Source organism: Mesoplodon bidens, assembly GCF_964165515.1.
Source record: "Mesoplodon bidens genome assembly, chromosome: 8".
In the NCBI taxonomy this organism is placed as follows: domain Eukaryota; kingdom Metazoa; phylum Chordata; class Mammalia; order Artiodactyla; family Ziphiidae; genus Mesoplodon; species Mesoplodon bidens.
The window spans coordinates 23,521,572-23,542,212 of record NC_138165.1 but is presented as its reverse complement, the minus strand read 5'-3'; the positions used below and the strand labels follow the sequence as shown (position 1 = coordinate 23,542,212).

Sequence of the window (20,641 nt, the reverse complement as noted above, 5' to 3'; positions counted from 1 at the left end):
AAAATCCAATTTCAAAAGGTTACACACTATGTGATCCCATTTTATAACATTCTTGAAATAAAATTATAGAGATGGAAAACAGATGGGGTGGAAGGGGTTAGGAATGGGGCATGTGGAAGAAGAGGGTTGGTATGACTGCAAAGGGGTAGCAAAAAGGAACTCTGTGAACAATTCTGGATCTAAATTGTGGGGTACTTACATGAAGCTACACATATGATAAAACTGCATAGAAATATAAAACACATACACACAAATGAGCGTATGTAAAACTAGTGAAATCTGAATATGCTCTATGAATTGAACCAGTGTCGATTTCCTGTTGTGATATTTAACTATAGTCATGCAAGATGTTACCACTGGGGAAGGCTAGGTGAAGGGTACACAGGACCTGCTTGTACATCTGTTTTTTTCCAATTTCCTGTGAATCTATAATTATTTCAAAATAAAAAGTATTTTTTAAAGGATGTGCCTACAATGAAGATATAACAAGAATATTTACTCATCAAATAGAAAAGCATAACATTCATAAAGCAAAACTAAAGGAAATATAGGGAGAAGTAGAAATATACTGTTATTAGGATACAGAAGACCTATATAACACAGTAAGGTAGTTTTCAATGATAATATTAAACTCTGAAAAAAAATATATATATATATATCTTCAAGTGTTCGTGAAACACAGCAACTGATCAAATAGCATGCCACCAAAACAGGTCTCAATAAAACCAAAGAAGTAGAAATATTATTAAACAACATTCTCTGAAAGCAATATAATAAAACTAGAAATAGTAACTAAGCCAAAAAACAAACATACAAATACACATTGCCACCTGGAAATAACTCTTAGATTATCAAAACTTAAAAAAAAAAACTTAAAAAAAACTTTTAAAAAATGTAATGAAGTTTTAAAAATAACCAAAGTAAATACATATCACTACCTATCAAGACCTGTGGGATAAAACTAAAGCAGTCAGAAAAATACCATGGCCTCAAATACATGTGTGGTGTATTGTGTTAAGAAATAAGAATGAAAATAAATACATTAAAGCATCCATTTTGAGTTACAAGAATAAAGTAAGCCTATGGAAAAAAAAGAATTAATAAAAAGTAGTTTTTTAAGCTGGTTATTTGGAAGAAACAGCTAATAAAAACAATCAAAACAGAATTACAAATATACAAAATAAGAAATAATAAGGAAGCAATAATCATAGCTACAAAGAAAATTTTAAAAATCAATGAGACAATGATTACTGCTATTACAACACTATGCAAATACACTTTAAAACTGTAGAATGGTTAACAAAACTAACCTTGGAAGAGAGAGAAAGCCTAAAAAATTAACTACTGTTGAATTTTAGAAGTTGTTAAGAGCTACCCTCTATAAAAAACACCAAGCCCAAAAGACTTCAAATGGAATACTACTAAACCTGTAAAGGACAGATAATGCTAGTACTATTTTAAACTGTTCCAGAGCATTAAAAAAGAAAGGAAAGCTTCCTGATGTTCTTATAAAATGACTACAACTAAGAAAGTAGAAATTTTCCTAGAATTCAAGATTTCAATATTTGATTTCAATATTTAATATAATCTATCATTATCAAGAGATGTAAGATGAAAAATCACATGGCTATTTCCATAGATGATGAAACAGCATTTAACAAAATTCAACAATCTTTCTTGATTAAAAAAAAAACTAAATAAAATATAAATAGCTAGAAGATTCCTTAACATAAAATATATCTGTCTCAATCCAAAAGTCAGGACAATGCCCAATGGGGAAACATCAGAAGCATTCCCAAGGAACAAGTTAAGGATGTTGACTATTTTCTCTGTAACTTAACATTGTCCTGAAAGTATTAGCCCATACAATTGCCAAAGAGGAAAAAAAAATCTGAAAGGAGTTAAAAAGTCTGAAAGGAGGTGGTAAAATTATTGCTATTTACAAATAATATGACTGCATACTTAGAAACTCTCAAAGAATCAACTAAAAAACTTATTAGAAACAATAAGACAATTATAGTTGAATACAAAATTAGTATAGAAAATCAGTAAGTTCATATACACTATCAGTTTTAAGACATACTAAATACCCTAACTCACATTCATGAAATCATTCCTGTTGTTCTTTTCTGAATGAAACTGATGCTATTTGAAATGTAAGTACAGCATGAATTTCTGTAAATATTATCCAGTGACTTGCACTATAAAATTATAAAGGTGTTCTAACAGGGATAACTGGAGCCTCAATAAAACAGAATCATACTTTAGATTCAGTAAACATTTTAAATCCTTAATACTAAGTGTTTTTACTGTACTAAAGTTAAAAATGCTAAAAGTTAAAATGTAGCAGAATACCTAAAACTCAATCAATATAATAAAACCTTCCTCACTTTTACTAAAGGATTAACATTCTATAAACCTCTGATGATTTTTCGCCAACCTTCATATAAAAAGGAATTTTTACTTATTTCGTCCTTTCTGCCAAATTTAAGTGCTTTCTTTCCAACAACTACACAAGCCCAATCCAATTTATTGAAATGTTTTTAAGATGAGACTTAACAATATATAAAGCTAAAAATGAAAAAGATACAGGTCTCAATATTTATAACTATGTTGACAATTTTGTCAGTTTATTTAACCATCAAAGGCTTTAGGGAGAATTACCTTCACATTTAGAAAAGTAACAATGATTTAATTTGGTATAAGGAACAAGCTTTATTTATTTATTTATTTTTATTATTTGGTGGGGGTAGAGATATAATTCAACACTGTTTTCCCCCAATGAACTGAAATGCTATCTTTATCATATATAAAAACCATATATAATAAATATTCCTTTTGGGATTTATTTCTGGATTCTTGTATCTCTTCCTTTGGTCTGTGGCTCTATTTAGACCCTATCAAACTTGTAGTTAATGAAGTTTTACAATGCATTTGATGCCTAGTAGACCTCTGCTTCTCATTCTGCTCCTTTTTTAGACTTTTCAAGACTATTCTTGAGCTTATTTTTACATTAAAAATTATGGAATAAGTGTGCCAAGATTTTTAAAGTATTGTTAGTATTTTTATTGTGTTCACACATTTTTAGATTAATTTAGGGAGAACCAATCTCAGAATAGGATTTGTCTTCCCATCCAAGAATAGGATTTGTCTATTATGTCTCAGTACATAATTTTTTAAGTACAGAATTATATCAAGTGAATATCTATATTTTAATATCAATATTATAAAAGGGATGCTTGCAAAATGATTTTCCTACCTACAAAAACTAAGAGTAAATATTCCCCTTGAGTAAATATCAAGAGATGTTCAGATACCTTCTCCTTTAAGAGCCAACTATAGTCGATGGGAGATACTTTGTATTATTATTAGAGTGCCATGAAACAAACTTTTAACTTTCCTGAAAAGGCTACAAATTATGTCTGTTAGCTGCCTAGCTGGATTGAGGAAATATATACCACAAACTGGTTGGGAGGAGGGGAAGTGGGAAGGAGGCATTCCCTGACAGTCCAGTGGTTAAGACTCTGCCTTCCAATGCAGGGGGCCCGGGTTCAATCCCTGGTCAGGAACTAAGATCCCACATGCTGCGTAGTGCAGCAAAAAAAAAAAAAAAAAATTGTATAAAATCAAAGCTCTAACCTCAAACGGCTTTCAATTCAAGTAGAAAAGCAAGAAAACAAAAAACAGGAGGAAGGAAACAGGAGACAAAACCACGTTCCTCAGTTCCTTTGCTTAAATTTTTCCCCCTCAAATCTCATTTTAAGAGGAAAACACGCATACACACGGAAAGAAAATATGGCCAAATCCTCTGGGAAGGTTAACATTTTATGCTAATTGGTCTCTGAAATGACCTTATAGAGAATGCAATTTCTAGAAAGTTATTATTTGTAAGAATAAGGTATCCAGGAATAAAAGTTTGTAAGATTGCTTGCAGAGTCAGTTAAGGGTAGAGGCAAAGTTTATGGTTGTTCATTCTTAGAAAATGAGCCAACTCCCAAGATAATGCCTATCTGCCAGCATAATGCAGAAATACAAAAATTTAACTGTAAACCAAACCCTCCCTCACTATGGAGCACAATCTTAATAATTCCTATGAAATCAGTTCACCATAATTTCAGTTTCAGTAACAGTTGAAAAGATCAGAGAGATATAAATATACTATTGAATCTGAAAAGCAGAAAACCAATAGACTGGAATCTCACCAAGTTCCTCCCTATTACGTCCTAAAAAGAAGACAAAATAAAATCTCAAATCTTCTTAGGTATTGATATTCTACCAAAAAAGATAATTAGGGAATAGTTATGATTAGGCAATATATGCTCAGTCCCGAATCCATGACCTCTCTGCCAGTAAAAGCATTTGGGAAACTTGGAATGCAGAGACAACAGTCGCTTTCTGCCGGTATCAGGTAGATTTCTAAGCTTTATAATTAATGTAGACAGTGATGAGTAAAGCAGTACCTTTTATTGCTCGTTCTGCCTCCATTTCTTTAAGCAAACCCTGGTCTAGACATCAAAACTTTGTTTCCAAAGAAAAAAAGTCCAGGGGTAAGCTTGGGCGAGAGCTCACATTACACACAAAAGGCAATGTCCTGTGGTAAGTCTTCTTTCTGTTCACCACAACATCCACTCTCATGTTGTATTCTATTTCATGCTTTTTTGATTGTCATCAATCAGAAGGACAATTCTAGTCTTTGTTGGATAACTGGTCTATGCTTCCAAAAGTGAACAACAGCTCACTGAAATAGAAGCTGCAGCAGTTGAGAACCAGGTCACAGATGTGAATGAGACAAAGTGAGAAATGGCTCTGAAGCTTAACAAGCCAAGAAATACTAGATGCAGGTGATGCAGAACAGGCAGAAGGACACAGTAAGGATAACAAAGCTTCATACTCAGAAGAGTGGAAAGATCAAACTGAAGAAATAAAAAACATTTTCAAAGAAACTAAGGTTTTTAACTTTTTTTTAACTTATTTTTTTTTTTTTTTGGCGGTATGCGGGCCTCTCACTGTTGTGGCCTTTCCCGTTGCAGAGCACAGGCTCAGGACGCGCAGGCTCAGCGGCCATGGCTCACGGGCCCAGCCGCTCCGCAGCATGTGGGATCTTCCTGGACTGGGGCACGAACCCATGTCCCCCGCATCGGCAGGCGGACTCTCAACCACTGCGTCACCAGAGAAGCCCCAGTTTTTTTACTTTTAAAAACAATTAGTATACGATTCATGTGCAAAACAACAAAAACAAAAAAGCTTCTGAGTCACAATAGCCAATCACAACCTGTGCATAGGCATTAGAATTAGCACAGAGAGTTCCCTGTCAGGTATTCTTTTACCACTAGATAAAAATGTTCTATAACCAGAAAATCAATTTTTATATGGAAATGGATGTCAAATGGAGTTTTTTTAAAGTACTTAAAGACATTTAAATCAACTAAACATCTCACACTTATTCTGTTTCTAAATTTTTCTCCCTTCTTTTCATAAAAAAAAATAGGTTAACAAGGGAAAGGGGCTCAGCATTATGAAATCTGAGACTACACCTGGGATAAGAAGCATTCCAAAAGATTTCAAAAGAGAAGAAACATTTTTTAAATGGCAGAGACAATTATTTTGTAATATGCATGTACTCGATTTTTGGCTCTTTACCTACATACAAAGTTAAAATTGTATCAGCACCAGGAGTTCCTAAAGAATAAACCAAAAATGTTTACTATAGTAGTCCCAAAGAAAAAGATCCTACCCCACCCACCAATGTCAAACCAAAAAACCTAAGTATCACCCTGATTCCTCCTTTTCCCTTACCTTCCATTTCCTCCCATCAAGTTGTCTCAGTTTTACTTCCAAATTTTTTCCAAATCATCTGTTCATCTCTACTGCCACTGGGCAGTCCAATCCGTCTTCATTTTTTATTAAACTTCTATAAAAGCCTCCTAGCTGATCTCCCGGTTTCTATTCTTGTCCTCCTCTTACTCCATCTCCATAAAACATCACACACGATCTTCTTAGACCTCATCATGCCATTCTTCTACTAAAACCTTTACTCTCTTTCCATTTCACCCAAAATAAAATTCAGACTCCTCTCTGTGACCCTCCATGACCTAGATTGTGAAAGCTCACCTTGAATCATTCTTCCTCTCCATCACACACTCCAGATATACCTATGTTTTTGACCCTTGTGTAAGTCACGCTCTCTCCTACTTCACAGACTTTGCATCTTCCGTTCTTTCTTCTTGGAAATTTTTTTTCTTTAATTTGAAGAACACACTGATGTAAAAAATTCTAACAATACAAAAAAAAAGCATGTGGAAAGAAACGACTACTTAAAATTCCAACACCTGAGAAAATTACCATTATTATTTTGAGGATAATCCTCTCCTATCCTGTATCTCTCTATGGATATATGTGCTATTACACACTGTATATATAAATACTCTTCCATATATTCCAACTCTTTCCATACTGGTTCTTTCTCATACTTTAGTTCTCAATTCAAATACCTCCTCAAAAGAGGCCTTCCAGGACCATCTTAAAAGCATCCTATTCTTCTCTATCATATCACCTGTTTATTTTCTTCATTGCACCTATCTCTCTGTAAATTAACTATGTTTGTTTACTTGTCTCATTTTTTGTCTGTCCAATCCCAACTGAATGTAAGCTCCCTACTTTCTCAATCACAACAGGCTAGCCCAAAACCTAACACATTGCAGGTGCCAAATATTTACTGAATGAACAGATGATGGCTTTGACTAATATTTATAAGCTGCCAAATCCTAAATTTATATCTCCTATTCAAATTTCTCTCCTGAGCTTCATAGTCATACTTAACCGTCCCACTTGGCAGCTCTATCTGCATAGACCATAGGTATTTTGGTCTCAGTGGGTCAACTACCTGCTCCTCCTCCTGTTGTTCCCTATTTAGATGAATGATGCTACCATCAACCAAATTTCCCAAGCCATGAACTTGAATTTTATCTTTGATGCAATTCTTCCTCTTCACCCCACATCTAACCAATCACCAAGAGCCTCTCCATATTACCTCAATTCTACCTCCTAAATCTCTTCAACCCATCCACTCCATTCAGCCCAAATGTTTCTCTTCAACGCTGCTACCACCACTCAAGTGCAAATCACCATCAGTCGTTTCTCCCCTAAACAACTACAATAACCTTCTAACTTGATGCTCCGGATCCATTCTTACTCCCCTCTAATTTACTCTCCATGCTGTAGCCTCAGTGGTATCTTCAAGATGATGATATGATCATGTCATACTCCTTAAAAATCTTCAGTGGCTTCCCACTATTCTTAGATTAAAACCTAAAATCCTTATCATGGACTATAAGGCCCACAAGAAATATCCTTCGTCTAACTATCCAGACTTTTCTCCATAATCCAGTCTTTGGCCTTCTTTCAATTCTTTAAACCTACCATGCTCTATCCTCCTTCAGGGTCTTCAAATATGCTCTTCCTTCTGCCTAAAACACTACCTACCATGTCACACCACCCTTGCTACACATACTCATCCTTCAGGTCTCAAACTCAAACATCACTTCCTCAGGAAGGCTGTGGTAGGCAGAATTCTAAAGATATCCCCCTCTCTCTCTCCCCAAGATTTCCATTCTCTGGTTATACAATCAAACAGTAATCTAGGTACTACCATGAAGGGACTTTGCAGATATAATTATTACTCAGTTGATTTTAAGATAGGGAGATTAACCTAGATTATCCTGGTGGGTCTAATACCATCAGTTAAGCCCTTAAAAACAGAGGTTTCTCTCAGCCAAGGGCAAAATAGGAAATCAGAGAGATACAGGAGAAGTCAGCCAACACCCTGTTTGAGCCTGGAAGCAGATTCTCCGCCCCCAGAGACTCCAGGCCAGCTGATAACTATGATTTAAGCCTGCAAGACCCTAAGCAAAAAACCCAGTCAAACTACCTGGACTTCTGACCTACACACCTGTGATATAATAAATGGGTGTTAAGTCACTAAATTTGGGCTCTTCCCTGGTGGCGCAGTGGTTGAGAGTCCGCCTGCCGATGCAGGGGACATGGGTTCGTGCCCCAGTCCGGGAAGATCCCACATGCCACAGAGCGGCTGGGCCCGTGAGCCATGGCCGCTGAGCCTGCGCGTCCGGAGCCTGTGCTCCACAACGGGAGAGGCCACAACAGTGAGAAGCCCGAGTACCACAAAAAAAAAAAAAAAAAAAGTCACTAAATTTGTGGCAACAGTAGTAAAGAATACAAAGGCCCTTCCCTGACCCCCATGTCCACTCCAGACTGTGTTAGGGACCCATTATAATATTCATTATACTTATTACTTAATTTAATGTATGCAGTCTAAGATCTACAGTCAAAGGTTCTGTATTTTTGTGTACCATACACCATTATAATCCAACATGCACACAATTGGTACCTATAAATGTTTGTTGATTGAATGAACAAATTTTTCATTCAACTTTCTCTCAAAATTCTCAATCATTCTCAATCATTCTCATCTCAATTCACACCTCCTGTAAAGTGCTGTATTACAAAATATTTCTGTAATAAAGGTCAATTGCTTTATAGCAGTTACTAAAAAGAGGGGAAGGGTGGGATGAATGGAATACATTCAGCGTGGGGCAGTTGTTCTTTTTGTTTTACAAGTCCTTCCTCACTTGCCACTACCCACAATCTGAAATGCCTACTCCATGCCCAGTACTCCTAGGGAGCATGAACATGTGTTAGAGAATCACAAAAGATTACCGTACAGAGCCATTATTACTAATGTCACAGGGTCATATTCTTCAAGTATGTTGGATTATAAATAAAGGTTTAAAATAATTGTTCTACTTTTTAAAGAAACAGTTTTCAAACTGCAAAAAAATGCAAATTTATTCAATCTGCAACATTATTATTTCATAATAAAAAGAAACTGACTATATTAAAACTATCTAGTCAGGAAGAGGAAAAGTCAACAAAAAGAACATTTTACTTACATTAATGGGAAAGCAAAAAATGGGAGTGTCATGGCAAGTCTTGCTGTAAATTCATCGGGAAGGTACCATAAGTATACAATTAAACATGTAAACAGATAGAGAATTGAAGAGTAGAGAATTAATCTTCCAACCCATAATTTTTGTAATCTCTGATTTTTTTCCCTAAATTCTTCCAATGCTTGAATTTCCTGTGAAGAGAAAGTTATTATGTATTATTAAATCTCAAATTCATAAAGAAATTAAAATGGTAAAAAAATTTTTTAACATGATAGAGAGGTTATAAAGAACTCTTAAAAATTCAATGAAACATAACACCTTAATATTTTAAACAGAACATAATATGAAAAAGAAAAGTAAAAACGAAGTTAAAACATATGAAAAATGTCTATTATGATTTGACAAATCTTTTTTAAATTAAAAATTAAGATATTTAAAAATAATATTTGATAACCTATCAAACTAGCAAAGATCAGAGGTATAAAATTGGCATCAATAAATAGTCTTTGTTAAATCAAACAAGTAATAATTCTCCCTGTATAAGGCCTAAAAAAAAAAACCTCTGACTATAAAAAGAATTAATAAAAATTGAAACAGTGACCCATACTAGATTCTTTCAATCCATTCATCATTCTCAATATTCTCAAAGAATAACCATTTTTTATGATAGAAAGTATAAAAAGCTGTGAAGTTTGAAAACGAATAGTTGCAGACTATTTTATAATCTACTTTGTCCTATCTGTAACATTGATTTACACCATGCTGTAGATCAAATTTCATTCTAACATTCACTATTACCTGACACAGACTTCTTAGGTCACTGATAGACTTTGGATTTTAACATTGAAGTTCTCAGGCTTACTCTATATCACCCCTAAATTCCCATACCAGATCTAGTCTCCAAAGTAATATGCACTAAAATAATATTTACGTAACACATAAAATGAATTAAAACACCCCAGAGCCAAAGAACATACCTTATCTATATTTTCCAGAACCTCTACAGTTGAAGGTTTTGTCTGTTATAGAAACAGAAATAAGAGACAGCATTAAAACTTATCGCTAACTTAGAAACACTTTGACTTTATATAATCATAAAAGAACATTTAAATCCAAAATTAGTTTTTTCAATGTTATCAAGCAATATGTATTCCTGTTTTTTTACAAATAAGATTTAGACTTAAATAAAAATTATAACTATAAACAAAATTACACAAGACTAAAGAAATAAGAAATCACATGTACCTACTTAACTTATTTTTAGTCCTAGAAGTACTTTCAACTCTGACAGCTCAATTTTTACCATCCTTAACCAACCCCAATAAAACATACTTTTATTGAGAGAAAATTTGTTTAAATTTTCCTCCAAGAAAAATTTTCTTAGATATGATTATTCAAAAGAATTCTATTAAGTTATTATAAATTATTAATTCTATTAAATTATTATAATTATAAATTCTATTTAAAAATTCAAGACTAAAGATGGTCCGATTTACTATTGCTAAAAGTTCACTTAGGACTCTGGAGGTCAGAAATCAATAGGCTACCTTCATTCTGAATTCCTAAAGTACTTTTCTGAAGATCAGATTTTTAAAGGGTGTCTAAGAATACATCACTATTGCAGAGCTTGTTTGTCAAAGGTATTTTTTATATCACCTAGAATAAAAAACAGCCAAAATGGCTCATAAAACATTTGAAAAAAGTAATTACCAATTATATACTCAACCATCTAAGAGGGTAATGATTATCAATTCATTGTAGCGCCCACAGGAGTTGTTAATATTAGGTTGAACCATATGAAATTGCTGTTTATGTAGTCAAAACTGGCAGTTCCATATGGTTCAACCTAACAAGAAAGACAAAGGAAGAATAGATAAATTTGATTCTCAGGTAGAACTGTAATAAGGTTTTAAAGGGGGGTGGAGGGTGTCAATGTAATGCCAATCCAAAACAAAGCACCTCCAGCAATAGTCCAAAAACTAAATTGTGTACCAAATATTGCTAGACTCCATCGTTATGGTAAAAAGGAGTCAAAAAATAAGCAAAGTAGTTGTCCTAGACTACATTACCTCCTCTTATATTAGAGAAGAGCCACTGACCAGAATATTTTATATTTTATAGCTCTAAATTTGAGATACTTCCTCTAAAGACTTAGCCAATAAAATCAAACTATATTTTTAATTTTCTTTAACCTATTAATTCCTAAAAGTATACGTAGTGTGACTTTAGTAAATATTTGTGACAAGCTTTAAGAAAAAAGATATAGCCTATAAAAACATAAATATTGTATAGAATACTTAATTTCAACTATCTTTCAAGTAAGATTGAAATTTAGGCAGTATGAAAACAAGAAAAGATAACCATTTGTACACAAATGTATAAACAGAGAAATAAAAATAATTCATAGGTCAACATGAAATAATTCTGTTAAACAGAGACATCAGACACCTATATAGCAAGTAGAACCATTAAAGTCCAAATAAAAAACTAATTCATAAGAGAAGAAAGAAAAAAAAATTAAATAGAGTTAGGGATAATATTAAACTACTACTCAAGTCTACACCACAAAGGAGACCCTTACAAATAGCTGTATGTGACACTTTTATATTAGACTAAGAACTGGCTGTAAAGAAAAGTAACTTACCCTCCATCGAGAAAATAATCCACCCATTTTTTTATTTGTAGAAACTGGGCACAATGATAAATATCATCAGTTGTCCAAAGGAATTCACAGCTAGAAATAAAGCAATTGTTTTTAAAATTTAAGTTAAACATACAGCATATTCACTATAAAATTTAGATGTTGCAATACTACCCAAAAATACTATAAAATATTAATTTATTTGGACTCCACTTATGTGGAATTTTAATTCAGACAGTCTTGCAGACAGCCCACCTTTTAAAGATTCCTTTCTTCCAAGCCAAAACATATTTAAAAGTGAAAATAAAGCTGGAAAGACTTTTTAAGTAGCAAGGCATTTTAAAAGTGTATATTCATACCACTTTGCAATTTTCTGTTCCTTAAAGTAGGTCCCCTGTATTGTTCTTCTAAGAAAAATTCTGCTGTACTACTTTCATTCTACATTCTTAGATACAGTCATTTCTACCATTCAGCTGTCTCCCAGCTAAACTAGTTATTTGGAATTAGAGGTGCTCTACAATGTTTAGAGTAACATCACCTTACAATAATAGAAAGCCAACAGGATTTTGAGTAAGCAAATAAGGTTTATAAGGCTGCCTGTGACAGTGAGCATATCATTTAATGTTTCTGAGCCATAATTTTCTTTTCTGTATATTAAAGTTAATAACACTACCACTTTTCACAGGATAGCCTTTATTATTACCATTTTACAGAGAAGAAAATTAAGTGGAAAGAAGTTTAGTGATTCACCCAATAGCTCAGAAGAAACATTACCCAAAGCCACTCTATCTTCAGACTTCTGGTCTGTTCACTACCGTTCAACACCCAAATAAACATTTCTTTCTGAAATTGTGTCTAAGTCCCTCAAGTTAAACTGTCATGTCAGCTAGTTGTATCTCATATCCCCTTTTTTTAGCTGTTTTTCTATGACTCTCAAATGTATTAAATATTACCATAGGTATAAAAATGTATCAGCAATATTATATCCTAAATCAATTTACTAGTCAATAGTTATATAATTTTTAATTCTTTTAAACTGAAATAGTGAAAGTATATTTTCAAACTTACATAGTTTTACCAGGTTACAATTGTTATATACTACCAATGTATAAAACTCCTTCATTTCCACCTAAAAAAAGTTAGGCCATAATTCTTTTTTAAACCCATAAATGTAATCACAAAATAATGCCAGTACAAAGTAAGTACATTCACTCTGCAATACTATTTTTAGGTTGGAATTAGCGTCAGGCATGCCTATCTTGAACTATCTGGGTTAGAGAAGTAACAAAAAGTCTAATTATGAAACACACAAAGTGATTTTTACCAACAGAAATACCTATAATCTATACTGAAAACTTCTGAAGTTTATAAATGTAATCAATGTTATAAGCCACATTTAAGTTGCAACTAAATATTATTAATCCTTCAATAGTAAATCAGTATTCAAATTTCTAAAGTGTGGTTGTAGGAAATCCAGGAACTTTAATGAATAAAAGTATAAATTTCTGAGTTAAGACATTAAATAGACATTAAATTAAACCTTAAGATGCTAAAACTCACCAAGAAAGGTGGCTGGAAAGGGAAGATTCAGATGAACCACTTAACTTGTATATTTTCAAAGTATACATTATCCCATGTATATGTTGAATGTATGTGCTATACACCACTATGTATGGTGTATAGCACAGTGTTTTGTACACAACTGACCTACACATTTTGGTTTGAAATAGTTTAGAGCTATCAAAAATCAGAATTTTTAATATTTGAAAGTAATGACAACAATAATATCATTTAAACACTTGGTAAGGACTTAATCTTCTAGCAGGCCCTAAAACAAATGCTTTTCATGAATTTTATCATTTAGATACTACCATCACTCTATTTTACAAATGACAAAACTGAGTCTACAGAGTGAAGTAATTTGCTAAGTTCCCAAAGACAGTAAGTAGCAGAGCCAGACCCAGTATTTTAGTTTTGATTTTTTAAAAAGCAACAAGTTAGGGGTAGTGGCTTAAGAGATACAAACTACTATGTATAAAACAAATAAGTTACAAGGATATATTGTGCAGCACAGGGAATATAGGCAACATTTATAACTATAAATGGAGTATAATCTTTAAAAATTGTAAATCACTATGTTATACACCTGAAACTTATATGATATTGTAAATCAATTATAGCTCAATAAAAACGGCCAAAAAAAGCAACAAGTTACTTCTAATAACTCAAAATCAGAAATTAAGTCTTTCTGTAGGTTAGATTGGAATATTTATATACAAAACGTATAAAAGCACCTCAGACATTCTCAAATAGCTGGTAAACAGAGCTACTGAAGTGGAAAGTTATAAACATAAGACACAGGGTTAGTACAGTGTATCATGTAGCCCAATTCCTTCATTTGATTAAATCTGAATGCTTAAATCTGCATGGAAGAGAAGCTAAATGACATGCCAAAATCATGCAGGTCCAGCTAGGGGCAGAACTGGTGCTAGAAGTCTGCAAGTACTGCCTCTACTTGTTTACTGCACGTCACTTTTAAAATACGTGTAATATGAAATGTATGCATAATATTACAATTAATACCAACTTTGACATCAATTATTTGCTTGGAGAATTGTTTTGATGTTAATGAAACAAATTACATAAGATCCCTTTAAGATCCCTGAAGCAGAGAACTGTGCTTCTAAATTCGTCCTCTAGAACAACATACTATGGTAATAGTCATTAAATGCCATATTCATTCTTTCAGGTTCATAATCAAAAAGCCAATCAACCCTCATTGTCCCAACGTTTTTTCTATCAAATTCTGGTATTTGTTAGGGAAGCCTGATTTACTATAATACACATGTATAAGTAGTACTTTCCAACAGATACGAAAGCATAACAAAATTAAATAAATCAACTATTTCTCTACAACTTTAATTTCATACCTCTTCTATTTCCAAACACTTTTTCCCTCCTTGCCACCTGAACATCTTAACTCCAATTCCTGTGGCCCATTACTATGAAACCTTGGGCAAATAAATAACTTAACCTCTCAGTTACTCATTATCTTCATCTGCAAAAGAGCGATAGTTAAGAACCCTCTCAAATGTTGAAAAGCTTAAACAACATAATGTATTCTAAAGTACTTACAACAGTGCCTGACACATACTAATTTCTCGATACAAATGGTTGTTTTTACTGCTGTGGTTGCTGCCCTTTTCTAGTCCATCTCTGCTTCCTTGCAACACATGGAAAATACATGGGAATCAAATAACTAGCATTTCTTTCTGAAGCATAAATCAATTTGCTTGCCCTTGAGTGGACAGATGGTTCAATCTCAAGTGGCCTGTTCCAAGAAATCTTCCGTGAACATGTATAAAGAATCTCTTTCCACTCTGATATCACAATGGGATCTGACATGACCTTAAGAGCCGGGTGAATCTAATGTGTTTTTCAATAAATAATAACACCCACCATATTATTTGAATCTTTTCTATTAACTGCTATTCACACTCAGGTTTAGGTGTCAGAATTTGAAATCTTGGGATGTGTTATTCTCAAATTTTGAGCTTACTTCAAGTCATACTGAAATAATGGAATAAAAAAGGTCTTGATTCAAAATATGACTCAACCACATACTAGCTATGTGATCTTGTATAAACTAAACTCTCTAAGCCTCAGTTCAGCATTTGTAAAGCGGTGAAAATATCTACATATATGCTTCACAGAATTGTTGCACGAGTTAAATGAAATTACATATCACTTGGTAATGAAATAATAAGTGTATAATAAATTATACACATTATTACTACTATTACCAGGAAGCACATGTAGTACAGAAATACTTCTCATATGGAACACATTTCTTTCTAACTTCTTATAAAGAAACTGTTTTATAATTTTAAAATTGGAAAATAAAGTTAGTTTGTATTTTAACTGAAATTGTATTGCTCTCATTTTCTCCAGTATAAAAAATAAAACAAAATACTCTGAAGACTCTTACATTAAAATAAATTTTAACAGCAAAGGAAGTTTAGTTTTATGTTTATCAAGTTCCAAACTTAAGTAGGAACTATTGTCACCATCAACAGTACCTCTATAACACACTGGATTATTCAATTTGAGATTAAAAGTGTTTGTTCTAGAACTCTAACTTTCAAATATCCTAACGGAAAAGACAATTCTGAAATATCCCAAACTACCACATTTATTGCTCAAAAATAAAATTACTGAAAAGAAGTACATCTCTAAAAGCACTTTTATTACACAATGATTAAGTTCTGGTCTTCATGGTAAGTCAATGCTCATTCTGAACTAAATACTACCAAAAAATGACTATTTGATTGTAAAGATTTCTCCTATAAATCATACCTGTTGTAAGCCATATCATTTCTTCCTTTTTTTATTCTTTCAAGTTAATAATATGTAAACAGTAAGGTTTTTAACAGCAATGGGTTGATGCCAGTAGATGACGGAGAAGCTTGAAATTCTAATTTTAAATGTTTAAAAAAATGTGTTGAAAATCAACTTAGTCCTCCTAAAATGAAACTACGGGGGCTGTTGAAGACAAGAGATTAGCATTCCCTGCCAGTTTGAACATATGCCTAAAACCAAGTTTACTCACATCCACACAAACTGCTGTTGAATTTTGTGTGGTGACAATTTTGTCAATGGTGACACCCAGGCCACTGAGAAAGGAGAAGAAAGTTGACACTAGGCACCACAAACCAGAAGCCCACTGGGAAAAGCGGAACATGGAAAATTCAGTGAGTCACGAATTTTACTTAGTAGAGTGAGGGCACCATCAGCAAAACTGAGTGCGCCAATCCCAACTCTCTCTCAATCCCCTTACACTGTATTCAAGAATTAAAACTATGATGGAGTTTAGATTTGCTCTTCTCCTTCTGCCATGCCTATGACACCCACGCAATCTCGCCCTTCCCTCCACCCCACCATTGCTCAAAAAAGGACTACAGTCGAAGACAGGCTTCTCTAAGCAGCATACAATCCACGCCCACACGCCTGGGCCGAGCAGCGTGACACTGACAGTTTTCGGTCCCTCCCGCTCTCACCAACTCGTGGCGCCTCCGCACAACTCAGCAAAAGACGACAAGGGTAGAACCCACTCAAAGCGATGGCTTAGTGCAGGACTTTCTGACCCTTCGACCGAACAGGGAGGTGGGCCAAAGAGACGATGCTCAGCTCAACCCAGTCACTGCCCCCCTTCCCCGCCCGAATCTCCGAGAAAACGCTGGGGAACCAACTCCCCTCGGGGAACAGAAAGAGGTCTCCAGCACTCCAGAGCCACCCCTGCCACTGTGCTGGGAAACCAAGGGGATCAGAGGGCGAGACAGGATCAGCACGCAGCCGGGCAGGAGCTCGACTAGCCGCCGCCGCAGAGCTCGTAGGCCACTCGGCATGGGGCGTAGGCGACTGGGAGAGGCAAGCGGGGGAACCCGAAGCGTATTTCCCAGGAAAGCTCAGCGCATCTCCCCTCTGCCGAACCCTTCCAACGGCCCTCATTTTGACCCCTCTACCTTCAAGTAGAAGCGGGCAAAGCCCGGCGCCGGGGCCCAGCTCTGCCAGCTTCGGCCGCCACAGCGCAGCCCGCCTCCAGAGCAGGCAGCAGCCGCCACGGACAGAGCGATGGGCTCCACCAACTTCCCATCAAACCCCGCGCTCCCGCCGCCGGCCAATCGGCGCCGCAGCCGGCGCGCGGCGCTCCCCCGTCACGTAACCGTGACCGGGGCGGGCAGTGGCGGGGCGAGGCCGGGTGTTGGCCCGAGGACTGCTTTCCCTGTGGTTTCCGCGGCAAAATAGGGTGCTCGTCGTCGCGTCTCACAGGTGGACTGTCATGTATTATGACTCTTACCAGTACAGTTACTTCTTACTCCTCCTCTGCCTCCTTTTCTTTTAGAGCCCGTTCTGCCAAGTCTTACAGGCGAAAGAAAACCCCGAAATTGGTCCTGATGGTCCTAGACCGCCGCGGGAGAGAAGAGTGCGCTTGGGTGGAGATGGATGCACCTGGAAAGGAGTCCGCCCTGAAGAGTGCCCGACCAGCTGTCATCCAGCCGGCAGCAGAGCAAGTTAATGCTACACCGCTTAGGAGAGACGGGTTCCCAAACAAGCCAGTGGAGAAATTCAGCCTAGACTCCAGGAGTGCTTGAGGCTTTTATGACTCTTGGACGCCAAAGAGGGTCATTTGATATCTGGGCGCTTACCATTGTGTGGTAAACGTGGAATGCCCAAGGATGTTGATTTCAAACTTGTGGATAACAACATAAGCTGAGTTTTCTCTCTTACCTTAAGAACACTCCCTTCACAGGTCCTGGTACTAGGCCCACGAATAAACCACCTAGGTTTTATTTGCCTCAGATTTGAAACATTGGCTAAAGAGTGTTAAATCTCCTAGTCAACTGGGAATGACAAGTCTAAATAACAAATGGTACTTGAACCACAAAAGGTAATGTTGGAGAAGGGTAGAGAAACCTCAGCAAAAGCTTTTGTCACATTTTACCCCTGTGTGGAAACATTTTTCATGGGATTTTTCTATTTTATTTAGTTACATACACATTTTAAAATAATGAAAAGTGTCCATAGTTTTTAAAGAGTATAATCGTTTTAATATGCTACGTTTAAACTTTGACAACCAAACAGGTAAAGTAAGAAAAGAAAGTGAGCATAGTATCTAGTTGGTAAGAATAATTTATTATACTGGAAGCTACCAGATAATTCACTGTAGAGTTGCTTAACTGCTAAAATCTTTAGTTATAGCTTTGTAAACTTGAAAAGAAGGGAAGGGAACCAAAGTTTTTTCTCGTACTCTGGGTCAGACACTTTACAAATCTAAAAGAAAATGAAAAGAAACATTTCACCTATTCTGGTATGGAAATTTAATCATTTTGTTTTTTCAGCCTTTGCTTTTTCAAAGTTTTTTTTTTTTTAAAGGCCTGTGCAAGACTTAGAGGCTGAACTAATGGTTAACAGGGGGAAGGGTGGGGGGGAGGAGGGATAGCTAGAGAGTTTGGGATTGACATGTACACACTGCTATATTTAAAATGGATAACCAACAAGGACCAACTGTATAGCACAGGGAACTCTGCTCAATATTATATAACAACCTAAATGGGAAAAGAATTTGAAAAAGAATAGATACATGTATATGTTAAAAACAAAAAACAAAAAAGGCCTGTGCAGTTTTGCAAATGAATCTCCTCACCTCAGGACAATCTCTCTTCCTAAGAGAACAAGGAAGAAATGTTTTCTACTTGCTAATGATTTGTTCTCTAATTTTTGGGTTTTTTTAAATATTTATTTATTTGGTTGCACCAGATCTTAGTTGCGGCTCACAGCCTCCTCAGTTGCAGCATGCAGGCTCCTTAGTTGCGGCATGCATGAGAGATCTAGTTCCCTGACCAGGGATCGAACCCAGGCCCCCTGCATTGGGAGTGCAGAGTCTTATCCACTGCACCACCAGGGAAGTCCCTGTTCTCTAGTTTTAATTGAGCCATCAAGATCTACTGTAAAGGGGACAAAAACAGGAGAGGGAAGCAGAAAAGAGCTAACTGGGTGCAAGAGTTTCCAAAAACCTAATCCTGAGACAAAATTCCCTAGGTAATTGATCTACAAGAGAAGAGATTTGGCCTGGCAACGGGAGAGAGAAGAGTATTAAATAATTAACTTTTTTAATCCTCCCAGCAACGTTTTAAGGTATCAGTATTCAAATGAAGAAACTGAAAAGTAGAAAAATTATACATATATCGTTGAAGGTAATGCTAACACTGCCTCTACCAAGTGGTAAGAGTTTGTAGGCACAGTGAGGGAAGACGTTAGAAGCAGAGAAATCAGCATATGCACTATGTGGCTGTACTACAAGCTACAACGGTCATTCCAAATATTTACTGAGGACAAGACCCTGTGTTAAGTGCTAGGGATACAGAGATAAGTAAAACAGCTGTCCTAAAGCAACTGATCCTAGTGAGAGAAACCTTCAAGAAAACAACAAAAAAATACAATATAAGGTAAATAAGTGTTGTGGTAGAGGCAAATTTCAAAAGATTGGGAAATGACTAGGAAACAAGAGCCAGAGGGGATGTGGGAAAGCCAATGAAGGTGGTTCTTCAGTTGAGTCTGAATATTCATCCTAAAAATTGTTCTGGAATAGGTTCTAAGGAAGTGAAATCAAACAAGAGAGAAGATAAGCAAGGAAACAAACTATTCTAGGCAAAGGAATTCGAAAATGTCTAATTCAACAAATAAGTGAGCCACATTTATTTAGATAAATAAATGAAAGTTGCAAGAGATAGGTGCTCTGAGAGCTTACATTAGGGTCATTCACTGATCTGGTCAGAAAAGTTAGGTAAGGCATGCTTGAGGAGGTCTCCTGGAAGAGAGATCTGAAGGCTGAGAGACTGAAGAAAGGAGAAAAGGAAACGGAACATTGTGTATTTTGTCAGGAGTGAACAGTGCAAACCTGAGGGACTGAAAGGAGGCCATTGTGGCTAGAGCATAGTTTGCAGGGAGACCAAACTAAGCAGAACTTGGTTGGCCATACTGAGAACCTTCATCTTTTTCTTCAGAGCAAAGTGGGGAAGGGATATGACCTAATCAGATCTGTGTTTTGAAAAGATCATTCCAGATGCAGTGTGGGAACATGGACAGGATCAGCCTTGGACCAGTTAGGATCTATGGGTCATGGTTAGCATTGGTAGTAAGTAGTTCAAGTGGACTGGGATGGACACAAGGAGATGGAGACGAGTGCGGAAAATGGAACGATTTAGGAAGTGAAATAGGAGGTCTTGGGAATGGATTTAGATAAGGCAGAGTGGAATGAATGGGGATTGAGGGAGAGGAAGGAGTCAGAAATGACGGGATTTCTGGCAGGCCCAGTGGGTGGATAACAATGCTCACTGAGGTGTGGGGAACACTGAAGGAGAGTCGGATTTGGGGGAAGATGACGATTTCAATTCGAGCATGTTGAGTCTCAGATGTTTTCGGGACTTCAAGGAGAGATGTCATGTAAACAGATCTATGGGTCTGCAGCACTGAGGAG

The 20,641-nt window shown here is 35.8% G+C and overlaps 1 protein-coding gene across 2 annotated transcripts in view; it reads right to left on the bottom strand.

The window, feature by feature from the left end:
* LNPK (lunapark, ER junction formation factor) overlaps positions 1 to 17,217 on the bottom strand; it is an 84,278-nt gene extending 67,061 nt beyond the window's left edge. For both annotated transcript variants that reach the window (XM_081241779.1, XM_081241780.1), the window contains exons 1-4: positions 17,127 to 17,217; positions 11,608 to 11,697; positions 9,941 to 9,982; positions 8,967 to 9,154 (exon numbers count right to left, since the gene is read on the bottom strand). In XM_081241779.1, the coding sequence (XP_081097905.1) occupies positions 8,967 to 9,154; positions 9,941 to 9,982; positions 11,608 to 11,634 (257 nt within the window). In that variant the 5' untranslated portion in view covers positions 11,635 to 11,697; positions 17,127 to 17,217. The remainder of the gene's footprint in view (positions 1 to 8,966; positions 9,155 to 9,940; positions 9,983 to 11,607; positions 11,698 to 17,126) is intronic.
* Positions 17,218 to 20,641: the final 3,424 nt, after the last annotated feature.